Source organism: Sinocyclocheilus rhinocerous, unplaced genomic scaffold (assembly GCF_001515625.1).
Source record: "Sinocyclocheilus rhinocerous isolate Xijiao unplaced genomic scaffold, SAMN03320098_v1.1 scaffold671, whole genome shotgun sequence".
NCBI classification, from domain to species: Eukaryota; Metazoa; Chordata; class Actinopteri; order Cypriniformes; family Cyprinidae; genus Sinocyclocheilus; species Sinocyclocheilus rhinocerous.
Genome location: NW_015625021.1, coordinates 749424 through 772910, shown reverse-complemented (window position 1 = coordinate 772910; position 23487 = coordinate 749424). Strand labels below are relative to the sequence as shown.

General features: G+C 37.2%; 1 protein-coding gene across 1 annotated transcript in view; it reads left to right on the top strand.

Annotated features, from left to right (window-relative positions):
- Positions 1–5806: 5806 nt before the first annotated feature.
- Positions 5807–23487, top strand: part of LOC107747603 (AT-rich interactive domain-containing protein 3A-like) — a 47568-nt gene continuing 29887 nt past the window's right edge. The window contains exons 1-2 of the mRNA XM_016562206.1: positions 5807–6041; positions 22956–23434. Coding sequence (XP_016417692.1) covers positions 23139–23434 — 296 coding nt within the window. The 5' untranslated portion in view covers positions 5807–6041; positions 22956–23138. The remainder of the gene's footprint in view (positions 6042–22955; positions 23435–23487) is intronic.

Here is a 23487-nt window from a genome sequence, read left to right as displayed (position 1 = left end):
TACATTCACACGGCTTTGTTCTGGTTTGCCGGTTGGTCATGAATTTCCACAAATTCCATAATATTTAGGCATTGTTTCTTTTCCTAAATCCTCACCATCTGACCCTCTAATTTGGCAGGTTTATTTTATTGTCATTCACTCATGAAACACGGACAGTGGCCACAAATTAATAAATCGTAGGAACGAATTAACAAGTTGTAGGAATGAATACCTGTGTTCCACTCCACAGCCCTGCAAAGCTCACGAGCCGCACACAGCCCAAAATTAAATAGCTTAATCGACCATCGATAGCTTTAATCGATTGCATCTCTTATCGACAATTAATCGATGATCGATTAATCGTTGACATCCCTAATTCCAGCATAAGAACCTTATCCCATCTGTGAAACATGGTGGTGGTAGTATCATGGTTTGGGCCTGTTTTGCTGCATCTGGTCCAAGACGGCTTGCCATCATTGATGGAACAATGAATTCTGAATTATACCAGCAAATTCTGAAGGAAAATGTCAGGACATCTGTCCGAGAACTGAATCTCAAGAGAAAGTGGGTCATGCAGCAAGACAACGACCCCAAGCACACAAGTCGTTCTACCAAAGAATGGTTAAAGAAGAACAAAGTTAATGTTTTGGAATGACTGAGTCAAATTCCGGACCTTAATCCAATTGAAATTTTGTGGAAGGACCTGAAGCAAGCAGTTCATAGGAGGAAACCCACCAACATCACAGAGTTGAAGTGGTTCTGTACTGAGGAATGGGCTAAAATTCCTACAAGCCGTTGTGCAGGACTGATCAGCAGTTACAAGAAACATTACTTGCAGTTATTGCTGCAAAAGGGGGTCACACCAGATACTGAAAGCAAAGATTCACATACTTTTGCCACTCACAAATATTTAACACCAGATCATTTTTCTCAATAAATAAATTACAAAGTATATATTTTTGTCTCCTTTGTTTGATTGGATTCTCTGTCTACTTTCAGGATTTGTGTTGATGATTTTTTGGGTTATATTTATGCAGAAATATAGAAAATTCTAAAGGGTTCACAAACTTTCAAGCAGCACTGTGTGTGTATATATATATATATATATATATATATAGTAATTATGTACAAATTATAAAATAATATTAGTTACTCAGCAGTTATTCAGCAGTTGGAGTATCCAAAGACGTCAAACTGACTAAAAATATGTTCGAAGAATATCAAACCCTATCAAGACCCTGTGCCCTCTCAAACATTACAGACATCAAATGACGAGGATGGAATTCGAACCCACGCGTGCAGAGCACAATGGATTAGCAGTCCATCGCCTCGGCCACCTTGTCCTGTTCCCAGCTGCTGTCATTAACATGATGGAGATCAGGTTCAGCATAATGTGTTGTAAATGATTGCAAGACATAATGCTTTGACAGAGCTGCAAGGAGCATTGGTTTCTCTGGTTTAGGGGACTTGCGGTGATGTTGGAAAAGGGAGTGGGAGTGCTTATCGGCTCATCGAATCGATCCCGACCTCAACCATGTTCTCAGAGACTGAGCTTTATGACTCCACCACTTTCTTGCAAGGATAGCCATAATTCTCTCTCCCCAGGGTTCAAGAAAGCAACGCACACTCTTCTTTGAGCAAAGACTGAACAATGAATTGGGCTTCCCAATTGGGCTCTGGCTCCGGCCCCTGTGGAAAAGGGGTATCTGTGATTCTGGTGCAAGAGACAGGGGGCTCGTTGTGTCGACCCAGAGGCAAACCACATTCTCAGACGTGAAGATGAGATTTTTCTGCAGCCATCATTAAAATGCAGTGAAGGGTCACCGTAATGTGTCGGGTTAATGCGGGCAGCCTTTGGCAGACCTGTCTGGTCTGCTGAGCTCTCTGTGACACTAAAGTCATCAAACAATGAGGATGGGATCTGAACCCATGCATGCAAAACACAATGAATTACAAGTCCATCACCTTAACCATGCACTCAGCCACTTCATCACACTGAATGCCTCCTTTATTTAACTTACTAATCAGGTTTATTAAACCTGATTTAGCTCATAGCTCACACTCAACTGAGTGTGTCAGATAAGGAAAATACACAAAAGGTAATAATAATCAATAGTAATAATCAAGGAACTTTGCTGCCATACCATGGGTGCAGCAGGCACTATGATATTACGCAGCGCCTGAAAATAGGCTTATTGGAAGTTACCTAGCTGGGACTATTTTCAGGCACTGCGTAATATCATTGCATCAAATTGATAGAACTTTGATTTGTTGGGTGAACTGTCCCTTTAAAAGAGCCCTCACGCTCCTTTAATTTCTTTAATTTCCACTACTCCAGAGCTGTCTTTGTGGGCGCATATGTCAAGGGCTGAATGGATTCGAAAACGGTAAAACTCAACTGTTTAACTCTAGGGGAGTTGGAAAATGAGCCTATTTTCAAAAATAGTGGAGTGTTCCTTTAATATAAAAAATGCATTTTAAAAACAAAGTTGTTTAAAATGAGAAAATATTTGATGACAACTCAGAGACAATTTGACATCTGTTTAAAATAGTCAAACAAGATTTAGTACGTCTTATAAAAATATATAGGGTTCAACTCCGGGTTAAAGGCAGAGTAAGTGATTTCTGGTAGCCAATGTTGATATTTGAAATCACCAAAACAAACACGCCCCTACCCCAAAAGGGTCTTGCCCCTATTTGATAGCTCCGGCCGACATATACGTACGCAACCCGGGCAACGATTAGTTCTGTGAAACAACGCAAAACCAATGTTACACCGTGTCTACGGACGTGAGCGGCGCGGTGCAACAAATCCCCGACAGAAAACTGCTGCCGGGTTCTATTTATGACGTGCTGACACAAATTTCAAATGGTTTTCAGCGGTCGTTTGATCGCGTCCAGTGTAGTCAGACTTTAGCTGTTGTAGACACGGTGTTACTCACCTACTGAGAAGAAACATAGCAACCTCGGCGTCCGATCGCAGGCCTCCGCTCCTTGAGTTCTCTCCAGCGCTGGAAAGCTGATCCGATATTTACACGGGTCCTACTTCTTGTCTTATCGTTCCGCAGACGTTTTCCTCTTTTGTTTTTTATCCGCCATCTCTATCTTTCTGTCGCTCGGCTCGGCTAATGTCCATCCCATGCACTGAACGCGCTCTCCTCCACATCACGAGTAGACACGCCCCTGATTGCTGATTGGCTACAAGTTTGTTTTGCGACTCGGCCCGAATCAGTTTTCTAAAGTGTTTTTGAAAAATCACATACCCTGCCTTTAAAATGCGCATTTAATTTTATTCTCCTCTAAACCACTAGATGGCACAAAAGCCTAACGCAGCTTAGACGCCCGCTTTTCAGTGGGCTACATAATGGAAATTTGCATGATACTGATATAATTATTTTTCTTTAAGTTGAACATCACTGGCAGCAACACAAAATTTATATTTCGGTCATTTTATCTAATATTTCATATTTTAAAAAATATTATAGATTTATGCAGCAAATGAAAAACAATAAATGTATTGAATATATTTTGAAACAAAGGTCTTGTTAATCTTTTTCATTTTCGTTCAGGTTAAGTAAATAAATACAAGAGTAATATTTAAAAATATGGTATTTGTGGGTAACCCCCTAATTTTGAAGCTTAAAATAAATGTATTAGGTTGAAATAATGTGAGTATTAAATGAAAATTAATTTTTATTTATGATGAAAAAAAATAGTAAACTTTGCTAAAGTGATTGCTTTGAGCAAGTATTAACTTGTATGATATGCAAAACATATTACTTTAGCTAAATTGTATCACTTCTGGGTAATACAATTTTTTAAAACCAACCACTTTAATGATTTATTTGCCCACAAAATGTGCTGCTCCATCATTGTTTAATAAAAAACACATATATGTTTTCTGTAGTCGTGTAATGAAAAGCACATTTTTCTTAAGGTGTGCCTTTAGCTCCGTTGTACCCTATATCTATTTGTCATGTGCTGCATCAATAGATCACATCTTGCAGATCTATCAAAATACATTTAAAATCATTTGTAGGCCTATGTCTTGGCTGTGGTTGTTTAATGTCCAGGCCATTATTCATGTATTTATGAAGCCTAAATCTATAGTACATTATATGCCTGGAGTTGTGAGACTGTGTATTATAAATACGCTATACTAATAAATGTATTAACTTTTGAGGATTAATTTTGACCTTGAAATCTGCAGCTTTATCAGTCGTGTTCATGTTGTTATTATGAGTGTCAATGTATGTTGAGAACACTAGACAATATCTGAATCAAAGAAAATAATTTGAAACAGCTTTTTAAATGTTTCTTCACTATAAATATCACAGGTCTTTTAATGATCAATACAGGGGCTCCAAAAGTATAGAAACGTAAACATGAATGCCATTACATTAGATATGCCATATCAAACCATGGCATCTGACAAAAAGGTTAGAGCTTTTCTCTGAACTAACTTCTGTTTTTGCAATGAGTTTTAATCAGCTGCGCTCATGGTGTATATGTTCCTATTTATTGAAGTCAGTTTCTCTCCTCGCCAAATAACCACAGGTTACATGTCCTCTAGAAAGTGATGCATTGTCTTCATTTTGAACAGTATATCCACTGTTTTATCATTTCTGTGAAATGTTTTACTGGATTTGTTTTATGAAAAGTGTGCCTCTCACAGTTTGATATTTTGAAATGCAGCAGCATTTTGCAGTATTTGTGGCCATATTACATAAAAAAAGGTACAAAAGCTGCCACTGCATGGGGCGGTACCCATTCAAAAGTTACACTTTTGTACATTATTTAAACTTAAAAGGTGGTGCCTTAGGCAACTTTTTGAGCAATGTTGCAGGGCAACTTTGGTTAACGTTGCCGTCAACGGGCAACCAGGTGAAACACAGGGCTCACGACTGATCTAAAATATCCAGATAGAAATTTGTTACACATTCTCAATGGGAAAGTGCCCAAGTAACATTGCTCAAAAAGTTGCCCTGTGCATCATCAGCCTTAAAGGTACATCTTAGTACCTAAATGCAGATATCAGTACCACCCCAGTGACAGCTTTTGTACTGAGATTGTTAACATTGTATGTCCTCAAAAATGCAATACTCGCTCTGTCCAGTAGGTGGAAACTAAATACTGTGCAAACGTTTCTGCACTTTAACCTGATACCTGCATGTATCAGTTCTCAGAAATGACCACTACTTGATACACAAGACACTTATATCATACCTAATCAGATAATATCAGATAATGCCATAATCTATCCCTGCGTATTTTATCTTTAGTGCATTTTTTAGGTTGACTATAATAAACATAGTGAGTGTCTATACCTATTTAATGCTGTTAAAATATACTTGTTTCAAATCAAATCCTAAATGAGTTTAATTCGTTATTAATAATCGTTTGTTCCTGGCAACACTTCTGGTTGTTTATTAATGATAATCGACGATATACATCTCTATATGTTTGCACGAGAACACCAACAGCAGCCTGTGATAAAAGGGAAGGGCCCCTGGCAGGGAACGTCGCCAAATGTATAGAAAGCATCATATAGCGTATGTATGCATGTATATAAATATAGACACAGACGGGGATCTTAATGTGCGGCTTTTCTTAATGGGTTTCGATCATCAACACAAATGTATCACCAGGCCCAAACGCAAGTCTTAAGCGCAAAGGTCATTTAGTGCGGGACCCTTCGTCTATTTATTAGCGTCGAGTCATTTGTAGATGTTTCCTATAGAGTGGGGGAAGGCAGCCCCATTGATTCAGAGGTTTGGAATTTGCATCTGATTGCTGTTTGTCAACCAATGGTTTGACTCGCCGACCGCGGCACCGCCTCAGATTAGACGCACATATGATGTTCCTGCCAAATTAACCTCTATATCGAAATCAAATGAGGAAGAGAGACAGAGCACGAGCCATACTGTTTCTATAGGCGCTCGTGTGTTCGTGACTGTGATCAAATATTGACTGAGAGAGCGTCGCGAGCGGCTTGTTTTTACGGGGAAATCAGGAATGTTCCTTCCGCTTCCCAAGAAAAAAACGAAACGGAAGTTAAACTGGTAAGTGAAGTGTGTCTTTTTCTCCCTCTCAGCCCAATGTTACATTCACATTTTCCTGTTTGTGTTGACTGTATGGGAAGTACATTACGTCTCTGGCGTATAATCTGGTTTCTTGAGTTTTAATGACTGTTTTTGGTTGTTTAAAGCTGATTATCTGATGATGTGTTTGTCTGGCAGTAGTTTTGGTGTCAGTGTATTTTACAGCCATCAGAATAAACACTCGACACAAACACATACAGTAACTGCCTTCAGGCACGCGATGTGTATATGCAAATAAGTGTAGCTTAAATCCCCGGGTTGTTTCTTTATGTATTTGTTTATTTATTTATTTTCCGATTTTAACTTCTTGGTGTAGTTTTAATAAGGTAAGTAATATTTTAATGACCTTTTTTGTATCTAGGTCGATTATCTGTGATCTTGTGGATGTGGAAGTCGTGTATTGATTTTATTTTATTGTATGCATTTTTACTTTATGCGTTAAATTAGCCTTTTTAAGTGTCATATAACTAATATGCAGAACAATACTTTGCTGCTGACTTAATAATTACTAAAAAAAAAAATCTTAGTCATTAGACTACAGCAATTAGAAACCACAATATTCATTGTGAATAATTTATTAATGATAATAATAAATAGTAACAATATTATAATATATTATAATTGTAAAAAATATAATATAATCAATCACATTCTATTTATGTGAAGTAGTTTACATTCTAAATGTGTGCAAATGTTCTTCCTTTATTTTAGGTTATCTAACTGTTAAATTTAAAATGTTGCAATTTGCAAAGTTTTTTTTTGAAGTCTTTAATTTTGCAATAACAATCGGAAAAAAGGAAATATTAGAAGACGCAGTGGTATAATGGTGTTGTTGTGTAGGCTAATATTATTTTCATCTGGTGCCTTTTACTGATAGAACTGATGTTTAATCAACAATAGGAAAGTGTGAATCTTATTTTTGACATAATTGTGGTTGTCGCTTTGTGTGCTTGTATGGCTGATTGTGTGAAAATGTTGATTGTGTTAGTACTGATGTCATGTTTTTTTTTGTTTATTCTTGATATTTTAAAGGGTTCTGAAACCTCTTGCCAAAGGACTGCAGTGTTAGCCAACTGGCTAACACAGAAATGTTGATTAATGCGTGTTGTCCTTATAAATTATATATATACAGTGGGTACGGAAAGTATTCAGACCCCCTTAAATTTTTCACTCTTTGTTATATTGCAGCCATTTGCTAAAATCATTTAAGTTAATTTTTTTTCCTCATTAATGTACACACAGCACCCCATATTGACAGAAAAACACAGAATTGTTGACATCTTTGCAGATTTATTAAAAAAGAAAAACTGAAATATAACATGGTCCTAAGTATTCAGACCCTCTGCTCAGTATTTAGTAGAAGCACCCATTTGATCTAATACAGCCATGAGTCTTATTGGGAAAGATGCAACAAGTTTTTCACACCTGGAATTGGGGATCCTCTGCCATTCCATTCTAATTTATTGAGATGCACCTGTGTGTGTGTGTGTGTGTGTATATATATGTGTATATATATATATATATATATATATATATGTGTGTAATTGTATATAATGGATCATATCTATCTATTTAGCCTATAAGAGTCCACCTTTCATAATGCGAGATATAAATTGTACCTGAATTGTGCATTATCTCAATATGCATTCATATATGGATTTATCTCTCCCAAAGAGTCCTGTTGGAAATATGGGTTAAGACTGATTTGATTTCATTCTCTCCATTCTTAATGACCTGTTTAAATTAGCACAGAGCAGATACTCTCCAGCCTTAATTAGATTTCTGTTCCACATAAACAGAAAAGCACGTTTGTTTGCATAGACTACACATAGCTTTATCACACACTGTACTGAAACACTACACTACACATGTGCATGGTACGATTTGTATCCGAGTGAACCGGATCGTTTTGATAACATTTGTAAATTTGTGAAGGTAAAATGTTTAAGTTTTTTGTAAATTGAATATATTTTAATGGAGAACTCTGTAGTAATAATAATAATAATGTTTACTTTTATATCAAGGCCTATAATGAATCTTGGACGAGACGAGATTTCCTTAAAGGTGGGGTAAGTGATTTTTGGTAGCCAATGTTAATATTTCAAATCACCAAAACAAACATGCCCCTGTCCCAAAAGGGTATCGCCCCTATTTTGATAGCTCCGCCCCACACATACGTACGCAACCCAGGCAAAGATTAATTCTGTGAAGCAAAGCAAAACCAATGTTACACCGTGTCTACACCGGACACGAGCGGCGCGACAAAATACTATAAAACTAACTCATTATAATCAGTGATGCTGTGTACACTGGATGCGGTGCGGCGCGATGTGACAAATCCCCAACAGAAAACTGCTGCTGCGTTCTATTTACGTTTTAATGACATATTGACATAAATTTCAAATGATTTTCAGCGTCCTTGTCGCGTCCAGTGTAGACAGACTTTAGCTGTTGCGGTGTGACAACTGTCGTATCCGGTGAACATTAGACACGCTGTTACTCACCTATCGAGAAGAAACAAAGCAACCTCGGCGTCCGATCGCAGGCCTTCCGCTCCTTGAGTTCTCTCCAGCGCTGGACAGCTGATCCGATATTTACACGGGTCCTACTTCTTGCCTTATCGTAAGTGATCCGATATTTACACGGGTCCTACTTCTTGCCTTATCATTCCGCAGACGTTTTCCTCTCTTGTTTTTAACCGCCATCTCTATCTTTCTGTCGTCGCTCGGCTAATGTCCGTCCCGTGCACTGAGCGCTCTCTCCTCCACATCATGAGTAGACACGCCCCTTACTGCTGATTGGCTACAAGTTTATTTTGGTACTCGGCCCGACTCCGTTTTCTAAAGCGTTTTAAAAAAAATACATAAAAATAATGTTCTTTTTTAGCAACGTCATATGACCCCTTTAAATGTCTTTTTGACTCCATAGAAAGATAAATGAGAAATGTCCATAATTTGGGTGCTCAAAAGCAGGATGGAAGACAAAAGTGCGTGTTGTTTGTGGCCTTTAATTTGAAACTTGGGACAAATTGGACAACTTTTTAATATGATATGGAGGGTGTTTTCCTCATTATTTTCTTTGGAAACATTTATACAATGGCTTGTTTGTCTGCTGTCAGGTGCTCTTAGGCACTATTAAAAATCTCATGTGTTGGTTTACGGGGCCTCCTGCTAAATGCCCTTTGGCATGAGAGGGAGAGCGGATTAGTGTTAAAGACGTGTTCGGTGATATATTGCAGGTCTTAAAGACCTAACAAGCTGAGTCTAAGAGATGGTATTGTCTCAAACTTGTGCACAGGAAGCAACGTTCACAATGCAGACTTGCATTTCTAATAGTGTGGTTCAGTTTTCAATGTGCCAGACGACATGATTCAATACCAGTCCTGTGGCTAGAGTAGAGATAATGTAAAAAAGTCTGTTTGTTAGCAGATTTGCATGACATGCATAATGATAGAAGTTAGCTGCAAAACAAACAGAAAGGGACAGCACCAGAAGGGGAACTGTAATGCTTGTTTGGTGCATGAGGTCAGAAAAGTTGTTTTAATTCTAATTCCGTGTTTCTATAATTAATGTGCAAGTACCATAAACACAAATTCTTTGCAGCTGCATTCTATGTATTTAGGGGGTGTTGGTGGTGACCTGCATATGTGATATGTAGTGAGTCCTGGGGTTGTTTGTATGTGAAATAAATAAGTGGGTGTGGGATTTGAACTGATAAGGTGAGGTACGAGCAGGAATGAGGCCCTGCATCCTGTCACACCTGTCCTGATCAGAAAGACGCAACCGTATCAGCCGTCATCTTATTCGCAGGTTTTCAGGTTGGCAAACTCTGCTCTGAGCTGGCCAAACTGGTTTCAGTGTTGCGTGTTACTAGGTAGTGTTGAGCGGGATCAGATATCCAAGTGTCGCAGCTCAAGGAGGGAACTGCTCTGTTTTTAGATTAATCCATATGCGTGTCTCAGTGTGGCCATTTCAGCACAGAGCTGTTGAGCAACACTTTACTCAAGTGAAACAGAAAGCACCATTTAAACAAAAATGCTGTACAAACTAGTACCAATACAATTCCACGGTTCTCGTTACCAATTCCGGTGCCATATCAAGATTTTTTTTTTAAACTATTTTATAATAAAAATATAAATAAAATGAGTTATTAATGCTATTAATACATATAAGTAATTAATTCACTAAATATTAGTATGTAGTCTTCAGATGTTTATGTATGTTGCTGTGGTTATTATTATGCCTAACATCGCAATTTCAGATTCAGTCCTGCATTTAAATATGGTCGTCACTCCTGAAACTTTGCAGTGTGTACATAGCAGCATGAAAAATACAACTTTTATTCAAATTATGAATGGGTTTACAGAAAACAAGCAAATAACTATTTATAATCAATGAAGCTATTAATTCAGACGCAGCGCGAGCTCACTGACTGAGCGAAAACTCCTGTTATAATCGAAAAACCCTTTCTATACTATGCAATGTATCTCTTATTTACATTGTTTATTTTGGTTTATACTTTGTCATTTAGAGTAAAATAATTCGCACAGAGCTTACGTTGAGCAAAATTGTGGATTCTGACTTTAAAAAGCATCTGATTGGCCATTGCGTTCACATGCTCAATAAACATGTCTGTGATTGGCTACAGTGTCCAACGCTGCAAAATATGTTGTAAATAGAAACCATTGTTGCTCTTCACAGGGTGCTGCTCGCTCGCACATGGGAGCGTTTGAAAGCAGCCACGTATCGGCAGCTACTGGATCAACCCAGTATTACCGAAAGGCGTCGTTATAGTCGTTATCGACCAAGGGGCCGTTTACACGACAACGTTTTCAGCCAAAATGGGAAACTTTTTATGCATTTTGCCTGTTCGTTTACACAGCAGCAGAAGAGGAACTTTAATGCTTGTTTGGTGCATGAGAGGTGGGAAAATGACATGATACAATCCTCAATTGTGTTTTAATTCTTATTCCTTATGATGTGTTTCTTTAATGTTACAATTAATGTGTAAGTACCATAAACGATAAATCTTTGTCCTGGGGGTTGTTTGTATGTGAAATAAGTCGATGTGGGGTTTAAACTGATAAGGTGAGATATGAGCAGGAATGAGGCCCTGCATCCTGTCACACCTGTCGTGATCAGAATGAAGCAGTCGTATCAGCCGTCATCTTTTTCACAAGTTTATAGGTTGGCAAACCCGGCTCTGAGCTGGCCAAACTGGTTTCAGTGTTGCGTGTTACTAGGTAGTGTTGAGCGGGATCAGATATCCAAGTGTCGCAGCTCAAGGAGGGAACTGCTCTGTTTTTAGATTAATCCATATGCGTGTCTCAGTGTGGCCATTTCAGCACAGAGCTGTTGAGCAACACTTTACTCAAGTGAAACAGAAAGCACCATTTAAACAAAAATGCTGTACAAACTAGTACCAATACAATTCCACGGTTCTCGTTACCAATTCCGGTGCCATATCAAGATTTTTTTTTTAAACTATTTTATAATAAAAATATAAATAAAATGAGTTATTAATGCTATTAATACATATAAGTAATTAATTCACTAAATATTAGTATGTAGTCTTCAGATGTTTATGTATGTTGCTGTGGTTATTATTATGCCTAACATCGCAATTTCAGATTCAGTCCTGCATTTAAATATGGTCGTCACTCCTGAAACTTTGCAGTGTGTACATAGCAGCATGAAAAATACAACTTTTATTCAAATTATGAATGGGTTTACAGAAAACAAGCAAATAACTATTTATAATCAATGAAGCTATTAATTCAGACGCAGCGCGAGCTCACTGACTGAGCGAAAACTCCTGTTATAATCGAAAAACCCTTTCTATACTATGCAATGTATCTCTTATTTACATTGTTTATTTTGGTTTATACTTTGTCATTTAGAGTAAAATAATTCGCACAGAGCTTACGTTGAGCAAAATTGTGGATTCTGACTTTAAAAAGCATCTGATTGGCCATTGCGTTCACATGCTCAATAAACATGTCTGTGATTGGCTACAGTGTCCAACGCTGCAAAATATGTTGTAAATAGAAACCATTGTTGCTCTTCACAGGGTGCTGCTCGCTCGCACATGGGAGCGTTTGAAAGCAGCCACGTATCGGCAGCTACTGGATCAACCCAGTATTACCGAAAGGCGTCGTTATAGTCGTTATCGACCAAGGGGCCGTTTACACGACAACGTTTTCAGCCAAAATGGGAAACTTTTTATGCATTTTGCCTGTTCGTTTACACGACAACGGCGTTTTGGGGACTAAAAACGCATATTTTTGAAAACATGTTTCAAAGTGCACGTTTTTGAAAATGCCGCCGTTATCGTTTCCGTGTAAACACCCAATAAGGGAATCTTTAAAAACAATGGCGTCATGCGCATGCGTAGTACGTGTTGGGTATGAAGACATGCGCAGTACGTAGGGCTGGACAATAATTCAATATCAATATGTATCGCGATATAATTTTTTTCAATAACGGTGATATGATTTTTAAACACATTTCCGATATTGAGACGTGCATACGTACATACTTGCATATGTTATATTTCTTAGTACACAATGAACCTTGGCTGCAATAAAAACAATGCAACAATGTATTGTTTGGTACAGGACGCCAGTACTCACCTCATCACTTTCTGTTTCTTTGACAAAGAATGCCTCTCCATTTTCACCTAGTTTCATTTGTAAACTCACCGGCTCCCCATTTATCTCAATGTCAACCTGAGGAGAAAGGGGACATGGAATGCTGTCACTATAATAAAGACAATTTACAACAGTAAGCCATGTGCAACACAAGGCCAATGACAGTGCTAATTTTATCCCATCATGAAACAACAGTTTTTCCTATAAGTCTACAACTTCAAAGACTATATTTATGTCCATATGTCCATGGCTTTGATAAAAGTAATGTCCATATGGCAGAAATGTACAGTTCTAAGATTAAACAAATCATGAGACTTTCATTCATCTTCAGAACACAAATGAAGGTATTTTTTAATATTCTCTTATCCTTTTTGTCTCTTCATTTAAAGTGCACACAATCGAAACTTTCACACATTAAAAAGTACAAAGGACATTGTAAATGTAATCCATATGAATCGAGCAGTTTACCAAGTCTTCTGAAGAGACTGGAACACTTTATATGATGAACAGATTTAATTTAGGCTTTTATTCACGTATAAACATTGATCATCGCACATACATAGAGGACATCAAATATGGTAAACGGATGCTCAAATGTGCTTGCTTGATGCGTGATAACAACCCTAATTGATAATGATAAAATCACTAATGTGACTATCGCGGATGCGCACGTCACGATATCGATGCTGAAACGATATATCGTGCAGCCCTAGCGGAGACGCATCATATACAACATATAATCGTCACTTTCCTACAGGTACTGTTTACTAACAAGGTGACAGCGCCAACTACTGGCCTGGCATACGTAATACAGCGTTTCTGGCCATTTTCGCTGATATGTGTAAACGCGAATCGTTTTGAAAACGTTGCCGTGTATACGTGAAACTTTTTAAAAACGCAAGGGAAAAACTTTTCCGTTTTTGACTACATCGTTGTCGTGTAAACGTAGCCTAATAGTGCATTGAAGTTCTCCTGGGAAGTTTGTATTTATGAGTTGACAAGTCGTAATTACGACGTCAGGTGCGATCAAGTTACTTTGGTCGGAACAAGATGGCGATTTAACTTTTCTACATAAAATTCAACGATTTTTTTAAACTACATCTACAAAATGATGAATAAAGAATATGCATCGTTGTGTTTTTGCTTTTTTCTGTTTTTATTCAATTTATGAAGGTCATGAAAACTAAATCATTATTTAGGCTATATTCTATAGTAATTATACAATGATGATATAATATTTTGTATATGTAACATAGTTTTATTGTACATGACAAAAAAATTATCATTTGATTAATTTCAACAAATTTACCTGCATCCATTGCATCCGACATGTTTTTTCACTGACACGCCTCCAACTAGGAAACTTGGGGCTTAAAGAAAATTTCGAGTTTCCCACTCACAATAACAACTTTGTGGTGATGTTCATGTTCGTTCAACTCCTAAATATGATCTATCCGACATGACTTGATTGCACCAATAGGACCAACACACCGGTACTTTTGACAACACTAGAAAGCACCATTGAAACAAAAAATGCTATACAAACTGTGAGGTCAGAAAACAAGTCGAAGTTTTACATTTGTGGGCTGTAAATCCCTCATTTCTAACTGGATTTAGTGTGCTGCATTCACAGATACACGCTGCCTTTAACATATTAGATGTGTCTATAAAAAGGCAGAGTTCATTGCTTCAGAAGAGCATTCAGAATAGTGTTGGGAGTAGGTTGTGTGGATTCAGTTGAGTGGCTTGGCTCGGGTTCAAACTGCGCCTTTGCCAAAAGCCACATATTAAAACGTTTCTGTGGTGCACTGCTGTTCACCTCAAGCACCTGGCAAAAAAGCGATGATTTCACTGTTTGGGAGTGTGCCATAAGGGAATCCCAGCCAGCTGATCTTCGCTTTTCTTTCTGCCCGGCTACTTTTTGAGCGACTTGGAGGGACGTTCTTGTAACAGAAACTGAATCCTTTGGTCCTGTGGTCTGGAGCATTTTTGGTCATTGTCTAATTTGGTTAACAAACAATTATGGCGTATTAAGTCTGGCAGTGTGCCATCGTAGTTGCACGCAAACAAAACCAACAGACTTGATTTGTTGATTTACAACATTAATCATCTAGGTTGTGTATTTATACAACTGTCATTAACTGAAAAGACCGGATTCCTTAGGTTATAACACAAAGCAGAAACATACCCAGTTTATATATATATACTCACAATATAGTCCTATGTCAAACTACCAACTGACTCGTTCAGCCAGTTTCCATCAGGCACGTACTTTACAGGCTGGAAAATTGGCAGTCTGAATGTATACTAAAAAATGCACATGCAAATGCATGCTTGGTAGTGAAAGTTGAAAAGTGTCAGTGTAGTCTACAAAGCTGTCTTTCTCTCTGAGCTCCGTTGTTGATGGGGATCATAAAGAGTTAAAGAACAATAACAACATTCACATGAAGATTCTGGAACGCAGAGACGACAGTTTAACAAAACGCGGCTATAGACCCGAGCAGTGTTGTTGTACAGTGATTTCAGTAAGAGCTAGAAAAAAAAAGTATATGTGTGTGTGTGTGTGTGTGTGAAATAAGTTGTCAAATTTATTTATTATAGTGATTTCACAATGCACATGGTTTCAAAGCAGATGTTAAAGGGACAGTTAACCCCCCCCCCCATTCTGTCATCATTCACTCATATATTATCACCCGGCTATATATTGTGTAAAAAACTTCGCGCTGTGGATCGCTGGATCGGCTTTCACCATGGACGAAGTGCCGTCCAGCCCGGGGTCGTCACATGTGGTTGCCGCAGGCATCACAATATGGTAAGGGACGTAACATTTCCGTCACACGCTTGAGGTATTCGGCCAATCACAACGCACTGGATAGCTGGCCAATCACAGCACACCTCGCTTTTTCAGACCGATGAGCTTTGTAAAAATCTACGCGTTTCAGAAAGGCGGGGCATAGAGGAGAAACAATAATGTACAGTATGTGGAAAATAATGTGATTTTTGAACCTTAAACCGCATAAACACATTTCATTACACCAAATACACAAAATAATGTTCTTTTTAGCAGCATCATATGACCCCTTTAAGATTTGTGTTACAGTATGTATTGTTTTACGTGAGCATTCTGTATGTATGCGGATTGGATATAAAAGTTGGATATATCCAACTTTATATAGAGAGCTGGCATTCATATAAAAAAAATTAGTGTTCATATAAACAGATCTTTTAGAATCTGAAATCAGATTGACAAAAATTAGTGCATGGACAATGTGGTAAAAAACTGCTGCATAGTTGATCTGTAATCGACTATTGGACATATATCAGAGATGCAGTAAATGTTCATGGGGTAATGTACATTTCGTAGTTTAACAAGCTTTTTAGTATGGTGTAAGTCAACTTGCAACACATCTGTGGGACTAATATACAGGATGAATGTACAGGAAGGTGTATATCTTATGTGATGTATCTGCTCAACATTTCCTTCAGGTTTTTCACCATTTGGAATAAACATTTAGCTGTGTTCTTAAAGTATTACTAATATTCCACGATGTCTTCTTGATTGAGGTCATAAAAGGATCATAATCCATGATGATTTTAAATAGATCGGCCTAGTTTTAGCATGTCAAACCTCAGGACTAAGTGTTTGATGTTGACTGTCTGTGCACCGTCACTGTAAGGGTGAAAACAGCCTTGGTGAAAAAATAAAATGTGCTGTGGTCTTTTTTTATTATTATTAATATATTTTTTAATTTCTGCTGATGCATTGAGATGAAGATTTTATAGTACTGTAATATAATGCAATTTGATGAGCAAGTGAGACATAGACAGAATAGCTGAATTTAATTGAACATTTATTCACTTTACGAATTTGATATATTTTCACTTTGCTGCACTCTCAGAAAAAAAGGTACAAAAGTCTCTTTGGCGGTACCTTTTTAAAAAAGAACACTTGTACCTTTTTTTTAAAAAATCCCTGTAGGGTGCATATTAGTATCTTAAAGGTACATATTAGTACCAAACTACATATTAGTTACCTAAATGGAACGTATTAGTAACTTTTGAAATGGTACTGCCCCAGTGACAGCTTTTGTACCTTGTTTTCTTAGAGTATGCTGGTAGGCTACTAGTCATGTGACAAAAGCAGCATATTATTGGTTTCTTTAAAAACTGTCTTTTTAATTCCAGCATTGCAGTTTGTTGTATTTTTGCAGATTATTGTTAATGATTTATGCTTTAGCGTCTTCTATACTAGCTAAATCTTGACAATATTTGTGAGAGCTGGCTTGAAACTCCAAAAAAGATCTGTGGAAACACGATTGATTCAGATTTTTGCTTTCTTTACATGGCTTGCTATTTTAATGTTTGCCCTAAAGGTTACCGAGACCGTAGTCGGTAGAGAAGCAAACAGTTTATTCCTGAATGATGGTTGATTCCAGAATAAAAATTCAGCTTTTTGTGGGTTCAGTAGTGCTAGTGTTGCCTCACTGAAGTAATGCTCACAGGAAAGCCAAATGTGTTTTTTACATAAGCAGAATGAATGAGTCTTTTGCATTTGCCGCATGTCTTCCAGACTTCCGCTCGCTGTTGACGCACGTTTTTGGTTGTTTGTGTTTACTACTATGAAATCTGGTTTCTTGCGTCATATTGGTTCCTTTGAAGCTGTAAATCTGAGATGAGTTATGTTACATCCTGTCCTTGAAGAGAAGGTGTTGAAGACTTTGTTTTTAGACTATAAGTGCCTTCAGTATTAAACATGATTGCAGTTTATTACTTTTGGATCCTTTTGGATTTTTATGTTTACTTGCACTGTTTGTTAGGAGTACCAATTTTTCTCCTCATTTTAAGGAAGAAACTTGTTGGTGTGTACTAGTAAATGCTTTGCCCTCTCATCTGTTGTGTGTCAAGTCTTCTCAATGACACAATATCCTCAAGAGGTCAGGGCCAGACACGTGAAATCATGGTTGCGCTTCTGTTCTCGTACTGTTCTGAGGAAGGAAGTGTCATGTATGTGGAGGCCCACGCTTTCGCCCTCAGATTTGCCCACAGCCCTTATACACGCCATTGTCATGGGAACCGCTTAAGAGATGGTAATGAAGTTATGTGATTGGCTCACCTTTCTCTGAAACATTGAAAATGCAGTTTCAAGAGACATCAGATGGACACTTGAGATTCGAGCTCAGGATCTCTTGCTGTAATTAGATGTGAAGTGTTTTTCTCTTGCCCAAAACCAGCAACAAATCACACTTTGATTACTTCTTTCCCCTCAGGAAACCCCATATATATTTTTGTGTAAATAATAAATATATATATATATGTATGTGTGTGTGTGTATAAATATATATTTATACACACACACACACACACAAAACAAGTTTTTTGAAATGTTATATTTAAATATGCACTATTTTGCATACATTTCCAGAAGAGAATTCTCAGCACTGGATTTAGCCGGTTTCAAAATTGGTTTCATTTTGTTGATGTATTACAGTCAAAGGTTTTTACAGAAGGCATTTTGGATTTCTCTTTTTTTCTCCATAATTCTGAAAATACGGTCAACAGCAAGAAAAAGAAATTACAAAGAAAATAGATAGGAATATTAGTGATGCTAAAGTGGATATTTCTGTCTTAGTGCAGAAGAAAAGACTCATTTTGAGAAAATATTTAAAGATGTGTATTGAAATTGAAATCTACAAATGCAAATAGATAAAGTGCAGTAAAAGCAACACTTGAAAGCGTGTTTTGAATATTTACTTTCCACTAGTTTGAAACATTTTATGAAAAGCCAAACAGCCCCAAATCTCAAATATGATCAATGGATGAAAAGAAAAACAGTGCTTTTGCCTGTCACGTCTTACCTTAAATAATAATTTGTGTGTTAATAAAATAATGATAGCATGTCTTCCATTTGTCAAGTCTAACAACAGTCAATTTCTTTTTTTTTTTTTGAGTTTGCATCTTTATATTGTGTAAAGATGTTGACTTTTTACAGCATAGATGTGCACATTTCAGTTTTTAAAATAAAACTGTATTAGCCTATGTTGCCACTATATCAGTCACACTGCAGTTTATGTGTTTGCAGCATCAAGCACTTAAACCCTGCTTATAGCCTATTGATTAACCGCTGCAGGAAATGTTTATAATTATTTGTTCTCAAAATCTCAACATGATCGATTCTCAGCTGAGCTAATATGTTGATCCAGGTGAGTCTCGTTTTAAAAGTGAGAATTATCTGAATAAAATGAAAACAGCCAGAAATTAGAAATTATTTTCAGCTAGTTTGAACTAGTTTGTAAATGCTCATTCAAGTCCTGTAGCCACTTGAGTATTGAGCCTGACACCGTGAGAATCATTTTACAATGATGCACAAAAATTCCCCTTTAAGATTCCACTATAGACATTTAGAAAGCACAGAGATTTGAATGTGCTTTTCCTTGGTATGTATTGTAGCGTGACAACTGATCTGCCATAACCAGTTTGATTAACAGGTGTCTAGTTCTCAGTCCCCATGAGGAATATTTAAATGTTGTTGATGTGAAATTACCAAATGTAGTTTGGTTTCTGTGTATCATATTGGATGTTTATTATAAACTAGATTGATGCAAATTAATATTAAACCTATTTGGTGTTATTCAGTGGTAATAAATGCTTTTATGTTTGTGAAGTGACATTTCTGTGTGATGTAAAGAGAAAATTGTGCAAAGGGACTTAATTTTATGCACCACAAATGGATAGTATGGTATTCGAGAATGTAAGCATACTGAATGCGAGTTTGTTAAAATGGTTGGTAGTTATTGCTTTTTATTAAATGCTTCTGGAAATGGAATCTATTTTGACTTGATATTATGAGAAGCTTCAAAGTAGCTTCTCCAAAAACAGATCTGACATTTATAATAATCCTGAGATCTCAATGCTGGAGTAAAAAATGTCACCGGGCCAGAACATCTCGGTTTCATTTCCATTACTTTGCATTGCACTTATAAAACAGGCTGAGTTGGTCTGTGCAGTCATGCACTGCAGGTATTAGAGATATTAAAGTGTCAACCTTTTCGACTTGTTTGTCTTGATCTATTTGCACTTTTTACTGTCACACGCCTAAAAGTAAAAACAGTAATCGCTATTCTTTGTGCACATTCACCATGACGTATCCGTTTCTGTTCAGCCAGGAGTAAGTAATAGATATTATTGAATGTATGGTGTAAATGCATGGGTTTCAGATCCCTGTGGTGAATCTGGATGTAGGCCAGCCTGACGCTTGTTATCAGTGTGGAATTAGACCCTTAGTGCTGTCTTTATCTCCACTGTGTTTGCTCAGACTTCACAATCATCCAGCTCTGTGGTTTAACCCATAAACTCCCAGTGTCATGCAAGATACCGTCCTCTCCCGCTGAATCCTCAACAAATTCATTCTATTGGTTGAGGTCATTTTTAAAGGGATAGTTCACCCAAAAATGAACATTTTGACATTATTAGAATGGAGCAAATTTCTGTGGAAGTCCAATGGCTGACCGTAACTGTCTGCTTATTGACATTTTAAAAAAAAAATCTTCTTTTGTGTTCACCAGACGAAGGAAACTCAGAGAGGTTTGGAAAAGCTTGAGGGTGAGAAAAAACTTTTTTTTTTTTTTTTTTTGGGACAACTATTCAGGTTATTTACAGAAGGAGCTGCATGATAAATCGTATTTTAATAGCTCTTATGATATCTGCATCTCTCAATTTATTAAGCATAATCGTCTGTGGTATTTGCCCGCTGGTTATATATCCTAAAAACATTTCTTTTTAATTGGGCATTATCTTGTATTGGTAATGAGCCTTCACAAGCGATTGCCAGATGTCAAGAGTTTAAATCCCCAATCAAAACTTTTTCTTAAATCGCTACATTTTCTGTCCAGTAGTTTACTTAATCTTCCCAACCTGGCAACACTCACACTCTCTCTGTATTACGGAAAAAGTGCTGATGAGCTGAAAACACTGGCAAACATTTAAGTTGAAGTTTAGCGATCTCCGAGTTATTCTGCTCGAATTCTGTCTGATCTCTTTCACGCACTTGTTTACGCTGTTTGCTGCGACATGCAGATTGGACGTAGACCGTGCAAGTTGAAGTTCTCTTGATTTGTGCTTATGTAAAAGTGCAATTAAAAATTGTCAATAAAATGTCAATAATTGTGATTTTATTTTTTGAGTGAAAAAAATCATGCAGCCTAGTTAAAGGGATGATTCACATAAAAATTGCAATTCCGTCATTAACTGCTTGCCCTCATATCAGTCCACAAACCCATTAGAATTTTGTTCATCTTTGTAAAACAAATTAAGATGTTTTTATGAACTCTCAAAGATTTCTGACCCTCCATTGAACGTTCATTCTAAAAAACATTAGCGCTTTAGTAGTTCATAAAAACACAAAATACAGTACATAAACCTTACTGGTTCTGGAAGCTCAAACATGTTTGCGTGATGTGCCAGAAAAGCCTTACTGTTTCTCCTGCGTCAACATCCAGAGCAAGATATCACAATAACTTTTTATTGGACATTGATAAAGAGGTATAGTTTTCTGCAGGGGAATAGGATCTTGCATGACACTGAGAATGTCATTGTCTGCAACACAATATTCTCAGTGTTGAAAAGTTTTAAATGCTGCTTTACGGCCACAGGCCTCCAATGCACAAGATATAGGGCAAAAAAGATGGATTTGAGATGTCTTGAGAAACAATGGTCAAACGTGTTATTAGGGAGAAGGACACTCTCATTGTAGAGATGATTTGATTAAACAAGTTTAACTTTTAAAACTATAAACAAGGAAATGGAGTAAACGGGAGTAATTCAAGCAAATTTAGCATCCAGCCAGCAGCTTGAGCATCATAACGTGACAACTCCCAATACAGTCAACGAAGCATCACATGAAGTGTAGACACTGTGTCAAGGTGATTGCAGATGAAGGGTTTACAGATGCATAAGGTGTGGACATAACTGATGACAAATAATGAAATGCAAATGTGATCATTTCCTTATAACACAAGATTGCACCGCTTAAGTCAGAAAATGATCATGGAATAGGCCATGTATTTCTTGTGTCATGTCCTGTGCGTAAAAGTATGAAGACGGTGTTTTTGATTTACTCTTCAATTGCAAAAGCTGCGTTAGAGTTGGTAAGTTTGTTCGGTTTTCATGAATCGGTTCAAACTGTGTTCAGTCTGTTATTCTATTAATTCAGAATGATGATATAATGATTCACTTTTGCATCATCACTCAAAAATGTGCCGTTTTTATGTATTTTTCAAGTTTTAGTGAAGAGGTGAATATTGAACCTTGAAAGTCCAATTTGAATTATTAAGAGCAAATTGATCAATTTTATGAACTGAATAAAAAGATTAATCTGTCATTCTTCTATCATTAATTTATTAATGGGTTTCAAAGTACTGTATGCATAGAATAAAGACTCTTTCAATCTTTTTCTTATCTATTTTGTGGCTTCAGAAGACTTTGAATATACTGCCTGCTGCTTTCTGCCTTTTTTTTATTATCTTGAAATGGTTATGAATTGAATAAAAAGAATTTGTTTAATTCTTAAACATTCTGGGCCGAAATGTAAAATAAATGCTATTTAATAATCAATTAATTGATCAAATGTATTTAATAATCAATACGGAGTTATGCAACATTTAAATTGCACTTACCTTTTTGTCAACTTTAATAACAGGATTTTATTTCTGCTCCAATTTGTTATTGAACTATAAATATGTGACTGTAGTAAGATTTATTCAAACATACATTAAATAATGAAGACAATAATGAAGACTATATATGTATTAAGAATTCAGATGCAAAAGCTCTAAGTGCCGCCTGAAATATTCTTCTAAAATTAGCATTTTTCTCAGGCTCCTATGTTTATGTTCAGTTATTTCATTTTAATGGCAATGAAAAGAACATATTCATTGCTATTAAAGTGAAACTACTGAATCTACACATAGAAGCCTGATAAAAAAAATCCTCATTTTAGAAGAAAACTCATTTTAGAAGAAAATTTCAAACGGCACTTAGAAATATGAAGAATTCAGATGCAAAAGCCTCTATTTTCATATTTCTCTATTTTTATATTTTCTGTTTCAGTTGAAACCGAGAATTGCTATTTCGGCCGAAAATTTTGGGTTGCTCAAATTTCAGTGCATAATAAATTTCGAATTATCGAATATTTAAAAAAACAATGTTTTATACTTTTTTGTCTTTCTCAGGTAGGCCCCTTTGTGTGGGGGTCATCTTCCCCTTAGCTGGTGTCCATCGAGTACAAGACCAACACTTCCGGTTCCCTGAAGCCCTGCCTTCTGGATCAAGTTCACAGAAAGTGGTGCGATCTGTTTTCAGCTGTGGGGGGAAGTGAAGGGGCCAGAATCCCAGCGTGTCCTGTTTCCCAGACAATGAAGCTGCAGGCGGTGATGGAGAACCTGCACAGACAGCAGAGAGCCAAACTGCTGATGGAGCAGGTGGGGCAGTCACACAGCCCCGCCCCCATAGGGGAGGAGCTGAAAACAATCTCCGCCTCTGAAACCGAGCATGCGCAGATGGCAGCGCTGGCAGCAATGCGCGCAGTAGCAGCTGGACTTCAGAGGGCCGACAGCCCCATGTCTGAGCACAGCAGTGGAGGAGATGACGATGATGAAGAGGAAGGGGAGCAATACAAAGATATGATGGGGTCTGAGGAGGAAGAGCAGATGTAAGTGGGCAGTCATATGCAAATGAATGCAAATGAGTTGGTTGTTACTTATT